The sequence below is a fragment of the Sinocyclocheilus rhinocerous genome, unplaced genomic scaffold (assembly GCF_001515625.1).
Source record: "Sinocyclocheilus rhinocerous isolate Xijiao unplaced genomic scaffold, SAMN03320098_v1.1 scaffold196, whole genome shotgun sequence".
NCBI lineage: Eukaryota > Metazoa > Chordata > Actinopteri > Cypriniformes > Cyprinidae > Sinocyclocheilus > Sinocyclocheilus rhinocerous.
Genome location: NW_015633546.1, coordinates 873140 through 896342, shown reverse-complemented (window position 1 = coordinate 896342; position 23203 = coordinate 873140). Strand labels below are relative to the sequence as shown.

Here is a 23203-nt window from a genome sequence, read left to right as displayed (position 1 = left end):
GACAGCTCACTTCCATGCGGTGCTACACATTTTTGCTGCTATTTGTTTTTCTATTCTTTTTTTTAAATTTTATTTATTTATTTTTTTTATTAATTTTCAACAGAAAATAGTGTACACAGAAACAGAAGGCAGAATGATAAACACAATGTGTGTCTGTTTTTCTATTCTAATAGTATTGAATTATAAGACTTTCACTTCAGGTCTTTTATACATCTACCATTACTCTGAGTGTGGGTAGTAAAAATACAAAGTCAACATTTAGTCAACATTTTCCAGAAAATATTTTAACAATTTGCTTTGGCTTCAGTACAATATCAATATAAAAGCCAATTATTTAACTTAGCATAATGTCACACTTTTTCACCTGGTAAATGGGTCTTTAAATACAATATATATGTATATTGAAAATATATAAATATATAAAGAAATAAATGAGAAAATAGTGTACACAGAAACAGAAGGCAGTGATAAACACAATGTGTGTCTGTTTTTCTATTCTAATAGTATTGAATTATAAGACTTTCACTTCAGGTCTTTTATACATCTACCATTACTCTGAGTGTGGGTAGTAAAAATACAAAGTCAACATTTTCCAGAAAATATTTTAACAATTTGCTTTGGTTTCAGTACAATATCAATATAAAAGCCAATTATTTAACTTAGCATAATGTCACACTTTTTCACCTGGTAAATGGGTCTTTAAATACAATATATATGTATATTGAAAATATATAAATATATAAAGAAATAAATGTATATATTTAATCAGCAATGTCACATTAAATTGATCAAAAGTGTCAGTAAAGACTTCTAATGTTACAAAAGATTTCAAATAAATGCGGTTCTTTTGATTTTTCTATTCATCAAAGAACCATGAAAAAAATTTACATGGTTGATTTCCATAAAAATATTAAGCAGCACGATTTTCAAGATTGATGATAAAAAGAAATGATTTCTGAAGGAAAATGTGACTTTGAAGTATAGAGGATTTATATTTTAGGAAGGAGCTTATCCTATTTGGAAGTTCTTATCTTCAATTTTTTTTTTTTTTTTTTGTGAAACACTTAGAGAAACTGAATAGGGAAATATTTCCAGAACAAAGGCTGCTTGAAAAGTCTGCGGTTACAATTTGGCTGGTGGAAATGACATCTGTGACACCGTGTCAAGTGCAGTCCTACAGTTTTTACTATACAATTAGCCCCTTCAAATCCCCACAAGCCTCTTTAATGTCTCAGTTCTACATCTCTATGGCAACTGGCAATGAATTGGTGCAATTCAAAGCCACATGCACCATGGCAATCTCCCAAAAAACACCCACAACCGTCAGTGCTCACATCGTCCAACACACACACACAACTTAAATCTACTCTAATCTCTCCACAGTGAAATCCCCAACAACTGTAGTGGGAGATAAATGAAAATGTGGGTGGGTTCTGGGATTATCATTATTGTTATAGGGAATGGGATTATCTCCACATGCTTATTGGCTAATAAAGTTTTCTCCATATGAATCCGGTGCTAAACTGCTATTATGAATACACCACAAAATGATGTGATTTTAGCCAAGGCCAAATGCATGGCTTTGAACCATTGACTTTGGCACTGAAGGACAGGAACAGTGGCCTTTTGTCCAATGGACATCAATCTTCGGTCCATTTAAATCAACGGTACAGAACAAACACCACTACTAAAACTGCTCTTTATTCTGTAACACAAAGTGATAAACATACCTGCGGGACCCTGAGCCCCAGGAGAACCTTTGGCAGGTGGAGCCCCCATCAACAAGGAGGAGTCAGGTTCATTTTTTAACTGCGTCTGTCGATGAGAGGTGGAGGCCGGAGCGGTAAGAAGCTGAACCTGGGAGAAAGAGCACCAGGAAGGCAGAGAGACAGAGAAGGCACAAAGAGTAATTGATTAAACTGTGTTAAATGGGGATTGTTTGAGTGATAAAGGAGTACTGGAGTGATGAGGACAGAGCATCATAAAACACTGAGGTACAAATAAACAAAGCTATTAATGGATGCAATGAATTCTTAGTGAATTCCCCCATGAAAGACGCTCAAAGTGAAAGATGTGACTTTACCTTGGCCTCCAGAGAGCTCACACGATCTGTGAGGGCAGTGATACGACTGCAATTCAGACAGTCTGAGAGATAGACAAAGACAAAGACAAGTCATAATCAATTTTTGATCAATAAAAGCTTTCACAGTGTTCTTTCCAAGGCGAGTTCTTTTTAAATATAGTGTTGTTTACAAAGTTTTCTGTGGTATAGATCTCTTAGCACTTTGATGAAGAATAAATGAAATGTTCATGCTGAAAAGCTAATCAGGAATCAGTCTGAAAAGGTGCTGTTTAAAAGAACCAGGAAATGCGCATGCAAACTCAAAATGGCCAACACAAGTGGGCTGTTTACTGTTACAAGCCGGTTACATCATTAAGTCTTGCAACAAAGGGCCTTGGGTACAATTTATAACGGTTCCAGATGGACAAGTTCCTTCAATGCTGTTTTATGGATGCTTTTGTCTTTATAGGGCTTTTTCATCGCTTAAGTGGAACATATTTTGAGTTGATAATGGAGATTAGAGGTTTGGTTCTTACTTGAGATATGTTCTCCTGTTTTAGAAGCAGGTTTCAGAAGTGTAGCCTGTTTTCTTACAGCGTCCTGGGCAACCAGGTTACTTGATGATCCTGCATACAGAGATTAATGTATGAACAGAAATATGAAAAATGTATGAGAATCATCGTTCAAATTTTGGGGGTTAAATCGGAAAACAAATCATCAAACAATTCTGGGGGAAAAAAATCACAGTTTCCACAAAAATATTTCAGATTTTCATTCATGAAATATTTTCAACACTGAAAATAGTAATAAATGTTCAAATAATAAAAAATAATTTACATTAAAAAAATGCAGGCTTGGTAAGCATATAAGACTTTTTGTAAGATGTGAAAAATTCTATACAACCCCTAAATTTTTGAAAAGTACTATAAAAACAATAATACATATTTCAAGTAAAACATGTATAGAAAGTTGTTTGGTTTCCAATTTTACAGTTAATCAATACATATACTGTTCAAAATGAAAACAAAAACATATTTGGACATGTTCTGGTTAACGTTAGTTAACAGGTAATTTGATGAACAACACCTGTGGTTACTTTGCTAGAACTGTGTGAACTTGGGTAGAAAAGAGAACTTACGGTTAACATTTTTTTGTTGATGTTGTTGCAGACACGACTATCTATTCATAACTATACATAACTAAGACATAACTCTTTATCTATTCAATGAAATTCAATGCAAATGCAAATATTGTATTTTGAGGCCACTTTAGGTATGAAAATCATCATGAATAATCATGCAATATCCCAATATACAACTGACCACCAACAAACTATGTGCACTTTGTTAGAAACCAGCCATTTTTTTCAGAATCTCTCTGTACAGATCGAATTTGAAGCCAAGCAGCAGTATATATTTAACTCCAGGCTTTTGCTCTGTATTGGGATAGTTACGCTCTGAAAAGCACTAATAATGCTGCTTCATATCTGCAGAGACAGGAAAGGCACAGAGGGGCCTCCCTGACAGGTAAGCCCACAGAACCCTGGCATGGGGGGAAGGGTCCACAGGGGTGGGCTGAACAGGATACAAATGTGGAGGGAGAAACCTGGATACGCTTTTCACAAGAGAAACGCACCTTTGGGTATTATATGTTTAATTTTGGCGTACATTAAATCATTTTATGACATTTTTCTTATCTTCATAGTGATCCTGAGGAGGAAGAGGTTACTTTTGGCAGACGAGAGAAGATAGAGGCTCACATTTAAAAACAATGGTTTCCTTGTGCTGTTCAAATGGACCTCAATTCACTTTCCCCCAACTCCTCTCTCTTTTTCTTCTTCTATCTCTTTTTTCCAAGGTAGTGAGAAGTTTTAATACTCCCTGGACTTACCGGTTTCAGATTACTTCAACAAACGACTGTGGCTAGCTCAGGTGCTCCAGACATAAACAACTGACCCAGTTCAGAGCTTCATTACCGGCTAGGGACAGGAAGTCTGCTTAGCCGCTCTGACGTAGATAAACCACAGCAGTAACAGAACCAATGAAGTGGCACCTGCCTTGTTCTCAGACTTGGTAAAGAAATAATGGTCTTGGAGTCTCGTTTTCAAGTGAAAATGTAATGGGAATGAATGAATAAGTCAAGATGTAAGAAATATACCGCAATAGAAAAAGAAAAATTAGTGGGTAAATCAAAACAGAATTCAAAGAGAAAGACAAAATGTTTTGTGTTAAACAAACCTCACCAGCGGAGAAAAGGGAATGGTAAGAGTTTCGCAGTTAAACCATGAAACCTGGGATAAATGTTCCCTTCAGGAATCTCTTTTGATTTACTTTTTGTGTGTGTGGAGGAGACAGAAAGGAAATTTCCCATAGTGCATTGCTCTTACCGATGGTTGTGTTTATTCCAAATGTCCCTGTGATTTTAAAATATAGACCTTTCCACTTCTATGAAGTCTTTTTCCAAAAGCAACTCAAAAAGCGAAGCTAACCACACACAAATGTGAACAGCCTTCCATCTCCCAGCAATGGCACTAGATGGATAGTTCACCCTAAAAAAACAAAAGACAAAGGGAGCCCATACTGCTTTTTGCTATACTACAAATGCATTTAGGGACCAGGGGCTGTCAAACATTTGTCCACAAAGAACAAAAAAAGCAGCAGTTTTGATTTACTGTATGGTGATTTTTGGTCATTTTGGTAACACTTTAGTATAGGGACCAATTTTCACTATTAACTAGTTGCTTATTAGCATGCCTATTATTTACATATTGGCTGTATACTAGTACTTATAAAGTATTTATTCTACATGACCATATTCTACATCCCTAACCCTACCCAATACCTAAACTTAACAACTACCTGACTAACTATTAATAAGCAGCAAATTAGGAGTTTATTGAGGGAAAGGTTGTAGTCAATGGTTTGTTAATAGCGAGAATTGGACCTTAAAATAAAGTGTGACCGTCATTTTTAGAACTTGCTGTTTATTTTTGTTTTATGGGAAAGAACAGCCAGATAGTCCACAAAATATCTTCTTTTGTGCTTGGATCATAAAAGACACAGGAATGAGCAGATGATGAGAGAATTTTCATTATTGTGTGAACTATCCCTTTAACACATTCCTAAATCTCTATTTAAATGGAAATATTTGAGCTGAATATATCACATTCACATTCATCATAAGAATACCGGGCTGAGAGCTCAACCACCCCCAGATTTGTAATATCCCTTCTTGGACTATTAATATACTTCCTCTTACGAGTGCCAAGAGTCACATCAACCTGCAAATGTATGTGAGATTGACCTCGCACCCCTGGGTGTGTGTGGATGTATACTGTTGGGAGCAGCAGTCGATTTTATCAGCAGGTTTTTAATAATCAAGTTCCTTCTGAGTCTTTAAGGAGCAGAGCGGATGGTGACATCAGAACATGTAATTAAATCTAACTCTCTCAGCTCTGAGGGGTCAAAAGAGGCACATGTGAATGTGTGTGTGTGTGTGTGTGTCTATAGTTCAAGGGTTGAGTGCTCTTAACACCATTGCGAGGTCACTTCCTGTTGAGATGCTTGGGAAAAAGCTTGACAGGGTTATCGGCAAGTTCATTTGACTAAAATATCACATAGGGGAAAGCACTGAAAAAAGACAGTGGAGTCTCTTTTTGCTTTCAGGAACAGCATGAAGTGTGGGAGTATTTATCCTGCGAGGTTTTCCTGTTTATCAGCTTATATACAATCAGAGAAGTTTGTGGAAGGAAGCGCCTAGAGTTTGTGTGTGTTTGAGGCCTGCGTTATGATGCAGTGTGTGTGACTACAGATGTGTTTAGTTAAGTGTGGGCGCACTTATTTTGACCAACCAGTCCATTGCACATTAAACGAAATGTTGCACTAATCTCATACAGTTTTCACCTTTGTAAACATTGGACAGAAAAAGAGTTGTCATACACAGATCAATCTCTTCAGGCTAAGGGCATTAGGACGATGATATTAATGATCTTTTATAAAAGCAGCTGAGGAAATATAGGAGTGTGCTTGGAGAGTTATGGGTATGCAGTGGGCCACTATAACTCACAGGAATATTGTTCCTTGTTTAGCCCTGAAATTATTAATGGCCCAAGGTCAGCCCTTAATTCCCCTCTCAAAATAAAAATAAACCTAGGCACACAGTCACAGGATGGCACAGAAAGTTCATCCTCTAGAGCAGTTATTTATTAACTACTAAAATAACAGGAAAAGTATAGGTCGATAATAATGGGGAAAAATCTACTAAAATGTCCTAAAATGTGCTCAAAAACAAGAATTTACCATTTTGCAAATAAAAGTGTTGGAGTTCTTATAAAATTATATTATTCAGTTTTTAAAGAAAATTTAAGATGAATTAAATATTAAATAATACATTAAAAAGTATGTTTAAAATTATTTTAATTATACATTTAAATTTTTAAATTTCCCTTAAATTTAAATTTGCAAGGTAAATTCAGTAAGAAACAGACGATTATGGCAAGTGATAAATATGTTATTCCTCTTCACAAGTACTCCTAATACTGAACTACAGTCAGCTTTGAGAGTCTAGATCCATTAGGCGATCTCAAACAAGACCACATCCAAATCCAGTCTGTTCAGAAAGACAACACTTTCCTGTGTTGATTAAACATCTGAAGGGTTTAGAGCACTATTATGGGTTTAGAGTCCAACTGGCTTCAAACTAAACAGAGGCTTTATTTAACCTGATTAAAATCTGAGTATAGTAGAAAGGAGAACAGAACACACATCTGTAGACGAACAGGACAAAAAATGAACAAATAAGTCTCCATCCATCTCTGTCAGCGAAGACTGCTGCCCTCAGCACCACAAGCTCATTAGAGACCAGGTGGTAGTGATGAAAGCAGGTGAGGTGGGTGTGCATGTCTGTATGAGGGGGTGTTTGTGGGACAGAGAATTTTAAGTCATGCTCGCTCTCTTTTCATAAGATCCACCCTATAGAATGTCGAGTCTACAGGGAGTCGCTTGTGCTGAGAAAGCAGTCTCTGTGTTTTAAGACAGAGTGGGGTAAGCACCTCATGTCTCTCTCTTTCTGTTCCACACAGACTACATTGTTTCTGAGCTAATCAAAATAAGGTCCATAGCTCAAGGTCGAGGTCAAGGTCGCTGATATTCATATTCAACTTTGAGCAGTATGGACATTAACCCACATCTTCATGAGGGTCCAACACAACAATAGACCCCATTGACTCTATTCTCTGTATAGACAAAAAATATATATTTTGTGTTCCACAGAGGAAAGAAAGAATGTAATATAGGTTTGGAATGACATGAGGTGAGTAAATGATGACAGAATTTTTGGGTAAACTCTCTCTTTAAGACAGACATAGAAAAAGAGCAGCACACACCTGACCCAAAAACATACGATGACAACTTTGGTGCAGCCTTGGAGGTCTTGGAACAGACCAAAGCCAAGCTAGAACAGATGGAGAGAGGGAGTGACGGAGGGAAATGAAGGAGAGGGGGGCGAACTCACCTCCTACATACATATCTCACCTCATCAGTCAACATCGCACAAACACACACTTTAGTCTGGCTTCACACACACCCACACACTTGAATCGCACTCAACACCTTAGTCTGACTACACCTAATGCCATTGCTGCAAGACAAAACTATAGAAAGACAGTAAGCAATAACTTGTTTTGCTGTTTATGGGATCCAGAAATCTGAAAGCATTAGTGAAAATAATTACATTTTGCATTTTTTTTTTATATTAGCATAACAATCTGAATTGAAAATGTAATATAAAATAGAAGCATAAGCAATATCACAAGAGTTGTAATCGCTTTTATCACAGCTGCGCTGATATTAGTGAAATAGTGGATAATTATTAAATATTTCATTTTATGTCATAGCATTTCTTTTTTATTAATGAAAAATCTATCAATCAATAAATAAATATTTTCAGGTTTAAAGACACCCAGATTTTGACTCCTGCAACTTTTTGGACCCTAATATGCCACCACAGCAGTAGGCTGGCTGCACAGATTACCCATAATGCAATGAGACTTGAAGATTAGACCGGGATTGGAGCCCATCTTCACAATCAAGTACTATAAAGCTTGCAGACATGAGTGTTTCACAGTCTTCTGTGTGACAACTATTACTCACCCTGCATCAGTCAATCACCCCTTGTCTTAATGTGTGCCTGTCATAAGCATCCAGATGTGCACTTGCAAACAGCCCTTAATCTTGTACAAGAAAATTACTCTAATATCTCCCATTCTCACTATTTGCTATACATTTGCCCTAGTCCACCCTAGATGCAGTAGCAAGTTTATACACTAAAGGTAAATAAAAGAGTGTTTGTGAATGGTTTTGATTGAGCAATTTTATTTAATTCCTGCTGTGTTGCTGGAACTGTGTTTCTATGAAAATGTAAACCTTAAAATCGTTTCACACTAATCCTGCAGCAACAGCAAATCTCTCCGGCACCCATTTTAAACAAAGTGGACTTCATTTAAAATAAACTAACAACTGTGACTCGATGACGCAATGAAGCAAAGAAGACTGTAAACATAGAAAACAAAAGGCTTTGTTTTCTTCTGAGTGCATGACCCTGTTATTCTGATTTTGTTTCTCTTACTTTTCCATACTAAAAATAATGAGCTCTCTTGCAGTATCTCCAATGACAACCACAGGAAGAACTGCAATAAAAACAAAATTTTATGTAGTTTTAATTATTTTCTATAATTAGAAAAAGTGGTTTGAACTGCAGTTAAATTGTGGCAGCAAACAGCATGCAGAAATACAAATTCACACAATTAAAATCCATTGAAATTCGAATTAATTCATATCCGGGTGTTTTCTAGACGCTTGCTAAAGTACTCTGGGATGTCGCAATGATTCAAAAAAATCCTTGTCTGCTTGTTTTAGTAAACACCACTAATAAATGGTGTCTAAAAAGCGGTTTCCTGAATAACAGTGTCAGGTTTTGAAACCACTTAAGCCTCTTCTCTCAAAAAGGATTCTAAAAGAGGAGGCTGCCATCCATCTGCTTTGATATCCTCTGGCCTCTGTGTGGAAACACATTTTAAAGTGTACAAGATGGAAACACTTTTCTACAGGAGACAAACAGGCATGTGGTGTCTGTGGAAGATCTAAAATAAGCCCCGGGAGCATGTGTAACCATGTAGGCCACAGACCAGCCGTACCGTAAGCTCCTGAGATGAGACGTTCCACACCGCAGAACCGCCTCTTGGTTCTTTGACACTTCCTCCCACACTAAGAAAACAGATGTTGAACAGAAAGAAGACAGGCTCACTTGTCCTTCTTTATTAGGCTGAAACAGAAAACATATAGATCTTCCTCCCATCATAAAACACAATCCCCTTTCATGTCTTTGTCTCGTGACCTCAGCTGACCTCATGTCAGACGTGTGCCCATGTCATCTCACTTGTGCCCTATATGACTCACACAGCTTCCTTAAACTCATTCACTTCCGCAATTCAGTAGTCGACACCCCCTCTCCGTCCAATTGTCTCCTAAAGAAAACAACAGTGGGCGCTACCGAAAAAACGGTCTGTCTGAACCACAGAATGTTGTTTGCGAGGGAGACAGGCAGGGAGGGGATCATCTCGGCTACCCACACCAACCACTCCAAACACTCTGCAGTCATTAAAAACCTCTCAGCTAAGCGGACACGCCACCGCAAGAGATTCACAAAACAAGCACAGGAAAACAACGCCTGCCACATATTGGACCTCACAAAATCAGCTCCTCAGCGTGCAAGAAATTAACACAGACATCAAGGACAGAGCCTTAAAAAAGTAAATTAAGGGGCCTAAAAGTAGCATGTACCTCCAATACAGACTTTAAATGAGAAGAAAGAACTGTAGTTGTCCTATAGTGTCAGAAATAGTAATCTTATTTAAGTTGCTTTGTTGCTTGACAACCAAAAACAGCCTACAGTTTTATGAACTTAAGAACAGTTTTATGAACAGGCTTATGAACTATTACTTGGCAGAATAATTGTTTATTCTAGGGCTGAAATGATGTTAAAATTCTGACTGGTACTGACCTTTTTTCCCTTCATTTTATGACTAATAAACAGGTAAGTGAATATTATTAGAAGTTAAAACTAAATTAAAAGTAAACACTACAACATTATGTACAGTTCATTTTGTGAATTCTAAAGATTACTTTTAATAGTGTTATTCAATTACCTATGTTTCAACAGATTAACATTAGCTTTGACTGCATAGATAATCTAAATGTAAAAATGATCTTGTCAATATCCAATATCCAAAATAGGCGAATATATCCAATATAAATAAAAGGTAGCAAGGACAATTTGATCAAATGCACCAACAGTGACATGTATATCTGGAATAACCTAGAAATGCACAATATATTGATGCCATATCGGTTATATAAAAAGCAATAAGCCACGCACGGTTGTGTGTAATAGTGATTTAACCACAGCTAAGGGACTCCCATTACATGTGGTAAAATCATAACCTCAAGTGGATTATTGTTATAACTGAGGAAGAGAAAAGAAAGAGATTTTGTGGTTTGTGTGAAGATCAAGGTCAGAAGTACTATTCCAAGTGTGGCACATCCTTCTGAGCCAAAACAGACTATTTAAAATGACACAGTCTCAGATCTTCTGAGGAACCTGTTTGTTCCACAAGAAAAAACGATCTTTTACTAAATCTAGTGCCTGTGTTGTTAAATTCCGGATAGTTTTTATTGAGTTCGCTCACGGTGAGTTCAGACCAAATTCACAAAATATTTTTGGCCACCAGCTGCATTGTAAGTACAGCATGATTTTTTAACAAGACCTGCAGGCCGTATGAGCGCAGCACAGATGGCCAAATCTCATCCTACCTTTAACCCCCCAAAAATAACAAAAACATTTTGAGGTCCACTACAAAAACAGTGTTACCACGGCAACACCATAACTATTGCGTCAACTCCAGGAACTATATCATTATAACATTACAGTTCTCCAGGCTAGCACTAAACGCACGTTCCAATATTCCTTGCAGCATCTCCTGCCTTAATCGCAGATCATAAACCTGTATTAATGTGCTTATGAACGCATTCTCACTCATCAAACTGTGTGGAAAGAGCCTTATTCTGCCTCATTTCACTCTTTGAAAGAATACCTTCGCTTTAGGCCATGGAGCAGCATATGATCCAATTTTTTGCATCTACCTCTACAAAACCTGTCTCACAATTTCAGATCATTTCCTTTACAAAAAAGTTGGATGCACATGATGGAATTTCGACAATCTGCTTTGGAGGTGTTCGGAAAATCTGACTTTTACTCAGCAGGTTTGTGCTACAAAAGGCCTAAATGGGACAGAGAGGAGATTTTGGGTTCGTCTCCCAGAGGTCAAAAGGGATTTTAAAGCAAAGATAAAATAGCTGACCTTGAGAGTGAAAATAGTCTTAAAATACAATCCCTGTAGAAAATAAGATGAGAAAACTGACTGGAAGATTTGGAAAGCCTTCGGTTATTAGTCCCTCTGGATAATGATGGAGTGCAGATAGTATAAACACCACAGTCTTTCATATTAAAAAAAGCGTATGCAACTAAACAGCAATAGTAATACAAAGAACTTTGAAACAGAACAGACATAAACGCTGAGTGTAGCCCCAAAACTGATACTGCACAGACAACACGCCAGCTGCCCTGCAAACTTTGTTGTGGTGGCAGCTGAGACTAAAAAGGATGAATGTTTTGAAAGCATTGATAATTAGGGCTTATATAATTCTAATGACATAAAACTTCTGTAAATGCTTTAGAACACATTTAACTTATTTTCTGTGATGTCAGTTATTCCAAAGATCACTTTCTGCAAACACCAGCTTAGCATTTCACTCAAGATGAGGTTAAGATCAGTATCACTGTACAAATGTGATATAATTTTTTTGCAGTTTGGAAATATCATATTATTTGATCACTACCATACTTTAGGTACACTTTCAATATCTTGCTTTTAAAGACCGATATTATTCAAAGATCTTACAATTCTCATCAATAGTATCATTAAAACACATATTAGACTTAATATTAAGAAATGTGCATTGTGCACAATTAGTACTCCAAATAAAGTTTAATTATCATTTTTATATCAGTTAGTCTCGAGTGATATGTCAGTAAATTTGTTAATAGATTTGAAATATACTTAGGATGAAATAAATGTATTTTAAACATACTACTTTTTTTACTAGAGTAGGAAGGAGTAACAATAACTGACAAATCATTCCAACTTTGCCCCTTTCCTCAGACATCCACAAACCTTGCTTATTCATATTTTTCATAAAACGGAAACATACCCAGCCAAGAACTTCTTAAAAAAACACCTTTCACTATGTAATGCTTTAAATGCCAAAGCTAACTTCAACTATGGGCACGAGAATAATTGTTCCCCACTCACCCAGTCAGCCAAAGGCATTTAGTGTGTCTGTGCATGTGTGCGTGCCGGTGTGTATATAATTAGTTTAAAAGTCAGAGTTAAAGAGAGTGTAAGTGGTCGGTGAACTTCAGGGTGGCCATAGACCATTACAGGAGCAGTTGCAGTGTCCTTTGTGGTTGCAGCTGCCCATAGTAAGTAGAGATCGACCGATATATCAATTTGCCGATATTTTTCCCGATATTTAAGTATCTTACAATAATCGGATATCGGTTTTGTAATATCGGATTCACCGATAAATGCCGCCATCTTGTGGATGTTTTGAGAATTGTGCGCAGGATCACCATTGCAGCGCGTCTGAGGGGAAACAAGGCAACAACAACGGCGTGTTGTTGAACACAGGTACTTGATTTACTGTAGTTAGTAAACTTTATTTAACATACCATTAATGCACAAATTAGATGTATTACATAAATGCCTGATATGCAGTTTATGCAGCTTGGCTCGAAGAAATAGAGACGAACTCACGGAGTCACGTAAGATAATCCGTCAAGTCCTGTCCCAATAAAGACGTAACTTTGCGTGAATTAAATAATATGCAGCCATGAATGGGCGCATGTTGGAAATAAAAGTGCTGAATTTAATTCGCTCTCTGTTGTCTATATGCTCATCGTCTCATGAAGTCGGAGTCACGTAGGCTAAGATAATTCGTCAAGTCCTCTCCCAATAAAGATGTAACTTTGTATGAGTTAAATAATACAGCCATGAATGAGCGCAGGTTGAAAAAAAACCCGCTAAACTAATTTTCAACACTTTTTTTAAGATGACTGAAAGGAGGAAAAACTAAAATGAAGTATGGACTTACTTCACTCAGTCATTTATTTACTTTATAACAGTAAATAAATATCGGTTCTGCATATCGGTTATCGGGCACATAAACATGCAAATAATTGGTATCGGTTATAAAATATCAATATTGGTCGATCACTAATAGTAAGTCACATGAGCAATCATACCTCACTGTTTCCTTGTCTTTAACTCAGTAAAAACCCAATTAAAACACTTACACACAAAGCCAAGACATTACAGGGCTTGAAACAAAGAGCTGCAGCTGCTTTTCTAATCATGTCCTGAATGGATTTCTGTATGCTGTGCATTTTTCTGGATTAGAAACATCTTATTTCTTTAGATCAAAGGTCACAGTGAAAGCTTATCTGAATTCGGAATTTACACAATGCAAATTGCTTGCCGAGTGTCAAGTCTTAAGTCATTTTCTAATTATGTTTAAAGTGTTTTGACAGAAATTTTATTAATCATGACATTAAAGGGTTAGTTCACCCCAAAATTTAAATTCTGTCATGAATTACTCACCCTCGTGTCATTTCAAACCCGTAAGACCTTTGTTCATTTTCGGAACACTAATTAAGATATTTTTGATCGAAACTGAGAGCTGTCTGACCCTGCATAGACAGCAATACAACTGAAATGTTCCCAAGTCCAGAAACGTAGCAAGGAGATCTGTAAAATAATCCATGTGACATCAGGGGTTCAACCGTAATTTTACGAAGCTACGAGAATAATTTTTGTGCGAAAAAAAAAAAAATTTATTCAACAATTCGTCTCCTCCGCGTCACCCTGGTGCCATTTTGGAGAATATCCGCTGGACCTAAACAGCGTATGCTGTTCTGTGTCAGCTACGTCACACGAATCAAAAATATCTTAATTTGTGTTCCGAAGATGAACGAAGGTCTTACGGGTTTGAAACGACATGAGGGTGAGTAATTACTGACAGAATTTTCATTTTTGGGTGAACTATCCCTTTAAATTATGAGGAATTAGTGACTACAAATACGTTTTATTTAGTTAGTTAGATAATTTAGCAGATGGTTTTCAAATGACTATATGTACCATAACCATGATGTCCAAAAGCCGATGTAGCCAAATGTAGGATTAGTTTGGATCTTATCCTGTCATCTTATTTGGAAGTGATTCTGAGATCTTTGTGTTTTCAGCACAAAATCTTAACCATCCAGCAACAATCATCCAGCTTGAACTGTTTAATATTTTTTTAACATCCCTAATGGCTAGTTAATGTGAAATGTCAACACAAAGACTCTCAGAATCACATCCCGTGAAATGGCATACACATATGCACACACTCACACACAGGCATTCTTACAGAGCTTGATCTTTGCGCACAGGAATTCTGACACCTCATCTGAACCGTGTGCTTGAACTCAGAGCTTCGAGCCTAACACTAAAATAACACCTGGCAGAAGCTTGATGAGCATAGACACCTGTATAGAAAAAGTATAGAAGCATACAAAACACAAACTACAGAATGCAACATTCAAGAAAAACCTATATAACAATTTTCAGAATGAAATACAGGCTATATTTTGTGAAATAATGTGCAGTATGCAGCAATACATTTTCAATGGTGTCACATGGCCTCAGTATGTTTTATCTAGTCACTGTTACCCAATAACTATCTCAGAAATAAAACTTATATTTTGAATTTTATTTTTTAATTGTGTAAAATACGTCTTGAGGTTATGGCAGTCTTGTCAAATAATTCATAAAGAAGAAATGCTTTTCATTCTAGTTCCTGTAGAGGAGCTATGCCACTAGCAGCACTAAGGTTCCAGTGGAACATACTAAAACATGAAATGTATAACTAAAATGCAATGCAAGATGCTTTAGATGCTTTTTTAAAAAAGTATCTGCCAAATGCATTGAATATAAATTTGTCATACAGTACATTGAGAGTAAAGCATGTTGCATTGCAGGATGTAGCATTTCACGTGGAGTGGCCAACATTTTTTTACTGCACAATTTGGCAAATATAGCAGTCATCTGGGTATTTCTATGCATATAGAAAATATGCACAGTACAAATACTACATACTGCAAAGTAAATACCATGACTTAACATCCTAAACTAGCCAAAAAATGTTAATAGTAGTAATAATAAACTTTACTATGAAAATAAAAGCATGAACATTTTAACATGTTAGAGTCAATGTTAACAAACTGAAAAAAAAAACGTTTAAATCTTTTACAATATCAACCCTCATAAAAATCATAGTCTAACACAGAACTGTCATTTTACATACAAAAAGCAATAGAATTACCAATGCAGCGCTTAGCTATTTATGCTGAATGAATGTGATTTGATGATGTTCAGGACTGAAAATTCTGAATCATATTACAGAATAAAACATAAGTCAATTATCATACATGAACTGAAGCCAGAAAAAAACACAGTCCACTTCTGAACTCTGCTGATGTTTTGTTAAATCAGATGTGTATCAAAATAGTGAGGGGTTGGATTTGGCTCATGGACCGCCAGCTGAACAGTAGTAGTGCGCATCACAATGCTTAAGACTCATTATGCAAGAGCAGTGAGGTCCATCTGACCTAGCAGAATCCAGCTGTTTTTCTTCATATTAGTTTAACAGGAATCCAAACATAAGATGATCCCTGAGGTCATATTGCTTCATATCTCTCCAGGCTACTGGCATGACTGACAGACACTCAGAGATGAGTAGGAACAAGACAATACTGAGGTTGTAAGCGCTGGGAGTTGAATGAACTGCTGTGTGCCAAGAACTCTGTATGTGTGTGAGAAGAGCTCTTGTTATCACTGGGACAGGCTTCTTATCTCTCCCCCCCTCTTTCTGCCATCAGGACACACACATGCAGCCTCTTGTTCTCAGTGTTATCTAAACAGGTGTAATTATCTGTTATCTGACCTCATGTAACCTTGTTCTCCTTTTACTCCACGCCTGCATCTGGCCTGCATCTCAGGTGGACAGATCTTCAGGAAAAAAGGACACTCCTGCGGTGTCAACTTTTGTGGCTTACTTGAGTCTGTTTACACCTGGTATTGACCTGATGGGATTATTGGTCACAAGTGGTCAGCTGAGATACATAACCATTTCAATGAAACACTCATAGTTTGAACTAGCTCACATTAGTTCAGTTTATTTATTTAGCAGGCACTTTTATCCATGTTCAGACATAATTCTCTGTCAATACACATGGCATACTGAATATGTTCTGCAAGCTTATTGACATCATTTCCTGATTCGGTCCCCCCACCTTTCCTGCCAGTCTCTTTTATGTTTCCAATTAAATTTGACATACAAAGGCAAAACTACACATAAAGCAACTTTTATTAATTTCAATATCGCTAGTTAAAGGGGTAGTTCGCCTACAAGTAAAAAGTTTTGTCATTTACTCACTCTCATGTCATTCCAAACTGAATGAAAAATAAATGTTCAAATGTATTAAAAATGCATTTATTTCATGCTAAGTATACTACAAATAAATTTACATATATGTGTTTAATAAAAATGCCCTGCAGCTGTACTTTTAGAATACTTAAAGTTTGCTAAATTGGAACAACTAATTTTGTACTTAATGCACTTTAACTGTGTGGAAGTAGTGCTGAAGTCCAACTAAAGATATACTAAACTGAAGTATATTTTTGATTGTGCTAAAGTAGAACTATTGCAAGTATACTTCAGGTACACTTTAATAATCTCACATTTAAAGACTGATATTATTCAAATATCATACAATCCTCATCAATATTGACATTAAAACACATTTAGGCTAAATATTAAGAAATGAGTACTCCAAATAAATTTTAATTATCATTTTTATATCAGTAAGCGATGTCAGTAAATATGTTAATAGATTTGAACTACTTTTATTATGAAATAATTGTAATTTAAATATATTACATTGTTTTAGTATGGAAACCTGTATGAATTAATTTTTTCAGTAAAACATAAAAAAATTATTTAATAAAATGTCTAGATGCTTTTTGTGTTCATACAATGAAAGTTCAATGGGGTGAAATGTTTTGAACATTATTTACTTTCTTCATATGAACAATCCTGTTCAAATTTAAGATGTTTTTTAAATGTGTTTAAATAAGTCTCTTATGCTCACCAAGGCTGCATTTAATGTTTATAAGCAAAAAATAGCGAAATAATAGAATTTATTCTATTCTAGAATTCTATCTTATATTATAGAATTTAAATATCATTGTATTTAATATGTAAAAAATAACATGTATTATTTCAGTTCAATTCATTAAATTATTTATTTCCTAGTTATGGCAAAGCTGAATTTTCTGCATCATTACTCCAGTGTTCAGTGTCACACGATCCTTCAGAAATCATTCTAATATGCTGATTCGATGCTTAGGAAAAATGATCATTTCTGTTCTAATCATTTCTAAAATTATGTTGAAAACAGCTGCCCTAATTAATATTTATGTGTAAACTGTGATATATTTTTTCAGGATTATTTGATGAATCAAAACTCCAAAAGAACAGCCATCTTTTGTAACTTTATAATAGTTAAATAAATCCTCACCAAATTAAAGTATTTCTTTAAAAAAAAACAACAACAACTGATCCCTAACTTTTAAATATACAAAAATAGAAACATTCTTCAATGTTTCATCATTTTCATCATCAAAGAAAGTCAAATATCTACACACACACACATACTCCCTCACTTCAAGGCACTTTTTCTCTTTCTCTGAAGTTCAAGAGTCACTCACAAAAGCTGTTTATGGAGCGTGTGATAGCGCTACTGCAACAGAGAGTTCCGTTTCAGCAGGCAGAATTAATCTTTCTGGCCTTCAGACCTTTAACATTCCTGCTAAAAGAAGCGTCATCCATTCAGCCCTGACAGAGCAGCATATCATCACCTTGTCTCTCCTGTTTGCCCATCTGTCTGTCTGTTTCCATCTAAAGAAAATAATTACACTCAATATTACCACTCAGCTGTCCCCACTACGACATAAGCACATACAAACACTCTCCAAACACTCAATTTTACTGACAAGAAGCAGACCAGACCAGTGAGTGGTGGGTGAGAGAGACTTAAATGGATTCCCACACTCCCACCATCTCTCTTCCCACAGATCTGAGCTTTATCTTAAGCAGCCACTTCAGCAGAACATCCACACGGCCTTGTGTTTGTGTTAATATAGGGGTGGATGAAAGATGGGGTTGACTAGGATGAGAGAAAACCTGTGAGCGAAGCGATGAGGGGGTATTCAAATGCAAGAGAAGAAGAATGTCAAACAGCACTGATCTCACTTTGAGAGAGTCCTGGATCAAAACACACCCAGATTCTCTATCACTAGCCAGTCAAAATACACGTGTGAGTCAAACCCGGAGGGTCAGGTCACTGAGAAGTATGCTCTGGAAACATGGCAGACTATTATAAAACTACAAGACAGTGTGGTTAGCAGAGACTGACCATAAAGGTTAATAAAAATGCAATAATTATATGATATGGTTAACGACTTCTGTCATAAAACAAAAGTAGTATCTTTTCCAAATTTATGAGGTACTAAAATATATATATTTTGATATTTTTTAGCCTTTAATTTTGGACTTGAAAGGGTGTTTTGGTAGGTATGTTGCGATAAAATATTTTATTTCACAATAACTAAAATAATACAGTTTTGCAATGCCTAATAATCCACTTAAAAGCTGCAATATTAATTAAAAAGCATGAGATCATAATACCAAATGACTGCACAGAGGAAAATAATATCTCAGTCCTACTCAGCAAATTTCATTTTATCAGCTGCCTAGCAGCCAGTCTCTCGACTCATAAAGCTTTTAAGAAAACAGGGCGGTTAGGCCTTTCAAACTAACTTATGGATGCCTTTAAGCTTTATGAATGCAAATGACTTCACCCAGTGGCCAGATAATGAGACAGTTTGGGCAAATGGAAAATGAAATCATGCCGTCTCTGCAGGAGAATGTCTTTTCCATATATTGTGTGCAGGGTTGTTGGGTTATCATAATTAAGGAAGACTTGATATATGCCGCTCTAAGCTACTGGATGTCTGAGCAATGTGGGTGAAGGAGCTTTTATCTGAAAATCTGACGTGACTCATTAAGGGTGTCAGACTTTGTGGTTGTGGTTTGATAGACTACTAGCCTATAAAAGCTCCAGAAAGAGTTGAACCAGACGACCTCCGAGAAAGAAGTTGCACTGTAAGGTTGGTGCTGTTCCTGACAGTTTCTGGTGGAATAATCTCTTCAAAAGGTCTAGCACTCAAGTGGACGTTTCACAATACACTTTTCAGACCTTTTTGCACTTAACTAGCTCATTATTCTCTGCACAAGCAAGTCACGCACCTGACCCTCTCTATTTTTTGCCTCCATGGTGGAATGACACAAGCAACCCTCTGCGGAACTGAAAAAAATAGATAAAAGGGGCACCATTTTGTGCAAGAAAAACATGTTTAAAAGAAGAGCCGGGTGTGATGCCAATGTGTGGGAGATGAGACTACAGGCTGGCACTAGTGCCATGTGAACGAGATCAGCAGATTGATGTGGGAGAGGGAGGTTACAGTCACCCTCACAAAACAAACACTGAAAGAGATCAGGAAAAGATTTTGGATTTTGATAAGGGAGGGCAGTGCCGTAAACTTGAACAAACATGCTACTCACGATAAAATATAAAGAAGAGAATGAAATCATGAATAAATGAGAATGTACAGTCTAAGCTTGTCTGATCAACTGAACACATGTAAATAAAATAAAGTCTAAAATAAAATGCAAATGTGCAGAGAAAACCAAGGTACACCTTTATATACACGATCATTCAAGAGTTTGGAGTCAGTAAGATTTTTGTAAAGAAATGAATACTTTTATTTAGCAAGGACAAAATATATTGATCAAAATTGACCGACTTTTACATTGCTAGCAAAAAAAAATTCATCGAAGAATCTTAAACAAATCTATCATGGCTTCCACAAAAATATTAAGCAGCATAACTGTTTTCAACATTGATAATATTAAGAATTGTTACTTGAGCATTAAATCAGCATATTAGAATGATTTGTGAAGTCATGGCTAAATCCATTGGCATGTACAATTGTAGAATTCCAAAAATCTAAAATCATTTCACAAACCAAACTAATCTACACAGCTCTAATGATAGTGTAAAAGCCATGTGGGCTAGGCCCTATCATTCAGACACTCAGAGGTTCACCACTGACTCTTTTACATTTTGGGTCTAGTGGGAAAAAATGAGAAACACAGCCCCAAACAGCATAGCATTCCCATAACACTCAAACCTCTTACAGAAATATCTGCCGTACAAACCACAACTATATATGTACTCTACATAAACCAGAAAAATTAATTTCTGGTTTTGTGGGAAGCTTCCACCAAACATAAAAACTGGTTTGCCTAGCCCAAAAGAGCAAGTGGCTGTTATGACAGTGTTCAGTTATATTTGGGCTTGTTCGGACTGCCTGTTATAGTTACAAATAGCAGTTTGTGGCAATCTGACAGCCGCATTGTTTAGCCCAAAAGACTCAGGTTTCTAAACATTGAAATTATTAAAAACTCTATCATATGTTTTTGAGGTTTCCTAAAAAAAAAATAGAATTCCGTTTTACCCACTCTCTGACCATAAATGGACTGCTTTTTCCAATATTGTGCCTTTAAGACTACCATGTTGCAGTCGATATGAATTACAACTGCATTATTTTTGAAGGATCATGGGACATTGAAGACTGGAGTAATGATTGCTGAAATTTCTATATAATCTGTATATCTCTATATTCTGTATAACATTAAACACCAAAAATAAAACAAAAAATAATAGTTCTGCAGGCACAAATTCTATGTGGACCGGATTACATGCCAAGTGGAATAATAGCGTTGATGTAATAATAGACACGTAAATGTAGGTTGTCATATGTTAATGTATTTGACTGTCTGACAGATTCAATGTTTTCGCAATGAGCAGTTTTTACAGCTTAGTTTCGTTTCATGGTCTTACTGCATTAGAGTTTTGGGTTCTAAAACATACAGTATGTTTTTATAGTGAAACTGTTTAATAAAAAAAAAAACAGCAAGGAAAAATCTATTTTTTATGAAAATACCCTTCTAAATAATAGCATGGTGTCTGTTTACCCCTCGGTAATGTTGAGAAAATATGATCGCTGACGTGACTACACTAACCTCCCCTTCCTCACAACAAACTGAAAGCTCCATCTTTCTTTATTGCTTTTCCTCTCTCTCCGCATTTCTTTCACTCCAAGTGCCCATTAGGAAATCGCAACGTCTCAAATCGCGATTTCGATTCGATTTCAATTAATCGCACAGCCCTACCTACAATCACCATTTTTCACCAGAGACTCAGATGGAACTGCAATCTAAACCCTTTAGGAGCCTCTGCCAAAGTGAACACAATGTCATCCTTGACAATGAGTTAGAGTGTTAGGGAAAAAGAGAAAGTGAGAGAGCTGATTGACATATTGCGGCACTGCTACCTGGCAGCAGTCGTAGGAAATGTGTATTTTTGGATTTCCCCAGCCTTTCACTTGCTTATCCTTCATCATGCTCTTTCTCCGTGATGACAGAGAGGGAAAAGATACCATGATGCAGAGAAAAAGAGACGGGGAGCCTTTATCACACTGTCTTGCCATCTGGAACTAAAACCGATTGTTTATACGGCATTTACAGGACCTTGCGGCGTGTAACAAACTCATCTTTATAAAAACAATTTGAAAAGACCTTTTGTTTATGCAGTTTTTAAACATTATAACTTGGCCTCTAGTAAATTTGATCTAGTGGTTTATCCAAAAGGATAAGTAGGAACAGAACTGCCATCAAATGAATATACTTTTGTCCGGCCAGCTTGATACTTCAAACTCTGGCATGGGAAAAGCTGAGCTGTTCAAAGCCTCAACATCAGCTCTATAAATACAACAAGAATTCAAGACCAGCATGTCACTGACTCCAGCAAGACTGATTAAGGTCCAGAAAGAGTTCGACTCTTCTGCAGCACACACTCACACTGCCTTTTACTTCAGGTGTGTGAGAGGCAGTTTTCAAGACAGACGATGTGGAACACGTCCAGCCCAAATAACAGACCCAGACATCAACCTACCAGTGCTGAATAACACCGCCTCTACTCTCCTGTCCCATCCAGTGACATCTCAGGCAACCCTTAGCAAGCCTTCTCATTGGCTGGTGGGAGCCCAGATCCCTCCGCACACATTATGTCACAACACACAGTCTATTAAAGTGATTTACTACCATCACTGTCTGTCTCCAAAAAAGAATGGCAGCTGCAGTAGCCAGTGAGTGTGTGTAAAAAGGGAAGCTAATTTGAAACTGTAGCTTTTCAAGTAACTACTTTACTTCAAAGTAGTTAAACTACAGACAAACTAAAAAGTAGTTAGCTACCCCTAGTAAAAAATAATATAGTTAAAATTAGTGCTGGGCCAAAAAAAAAAAAACGATTTTTCGATTAATCGTTTTTTTTAAATGACATCGATTTGATATCGATTCTCAAAAGCATTTTCCGATTAATCGTTTTTTTAAATAACGTCAATTCGATATCAATTCTCAAAAGCCGCGAATCGATCTTTTCCGGGATTTATTTCAGCACATTTAAAACAAGATCTGATTAACGTGAATCTTATCATTAGTCTTCTCCACTAGATGTCACCCTTATTTACCTTGCGCGATGTTACAACAGAAAGCCTGTCATTCATTCAGCACTTATCATGGCCATACGCGTGATTCGCAATGCTCAGGTGAAGTGCTATAGTAATACTATAAATCTGCAGAAGCATTTGATATCACGCATAGGCGCCATGATTTCTGCAATGAATGAATGAATGGCAGATGGCGCGGTGCACTGTTTTGTGTACACTACACATACTAAAGCGCG

The 23203-nt window shown here is 36.5% G+C and overlaps 1 protein-coding gene across 3 annotated transcripts in view; it reads right to left on the bottom strand.

Moving 5' to 3' along the window:
- The window catches only part of LOC107744434 (EMI domain-containing protein 1-like), a 65681-nt gene that overhangs the window by 18988 nt on the left and 23490 nt on the right, over nucleotides 1-23203 (bottom strand). For all 3 annotated transcript variants that reach the window (XM_016558084.1, XM_016558082.1, XM_016558083.1), the window contains exons 4-6: nucleotides 2599-2688; nucleotides 2084-2145; nucleotides 1731-1857 (exon numbers count right to left, since the gene is read on the bottom strand). In XM_016558084.1, coding sequence (XP_016413570.1) covers nucleotides 1731-1857; nucleotides 2084-2145; nucleotides 2599-2688 — 279 coding nt within the window. The remainder of the gene's footprint in view (nucleotides 1-1730; nucleotides 1858-2083; nucleotides 2146-2598; nucleotides 2689-23203) is intronic.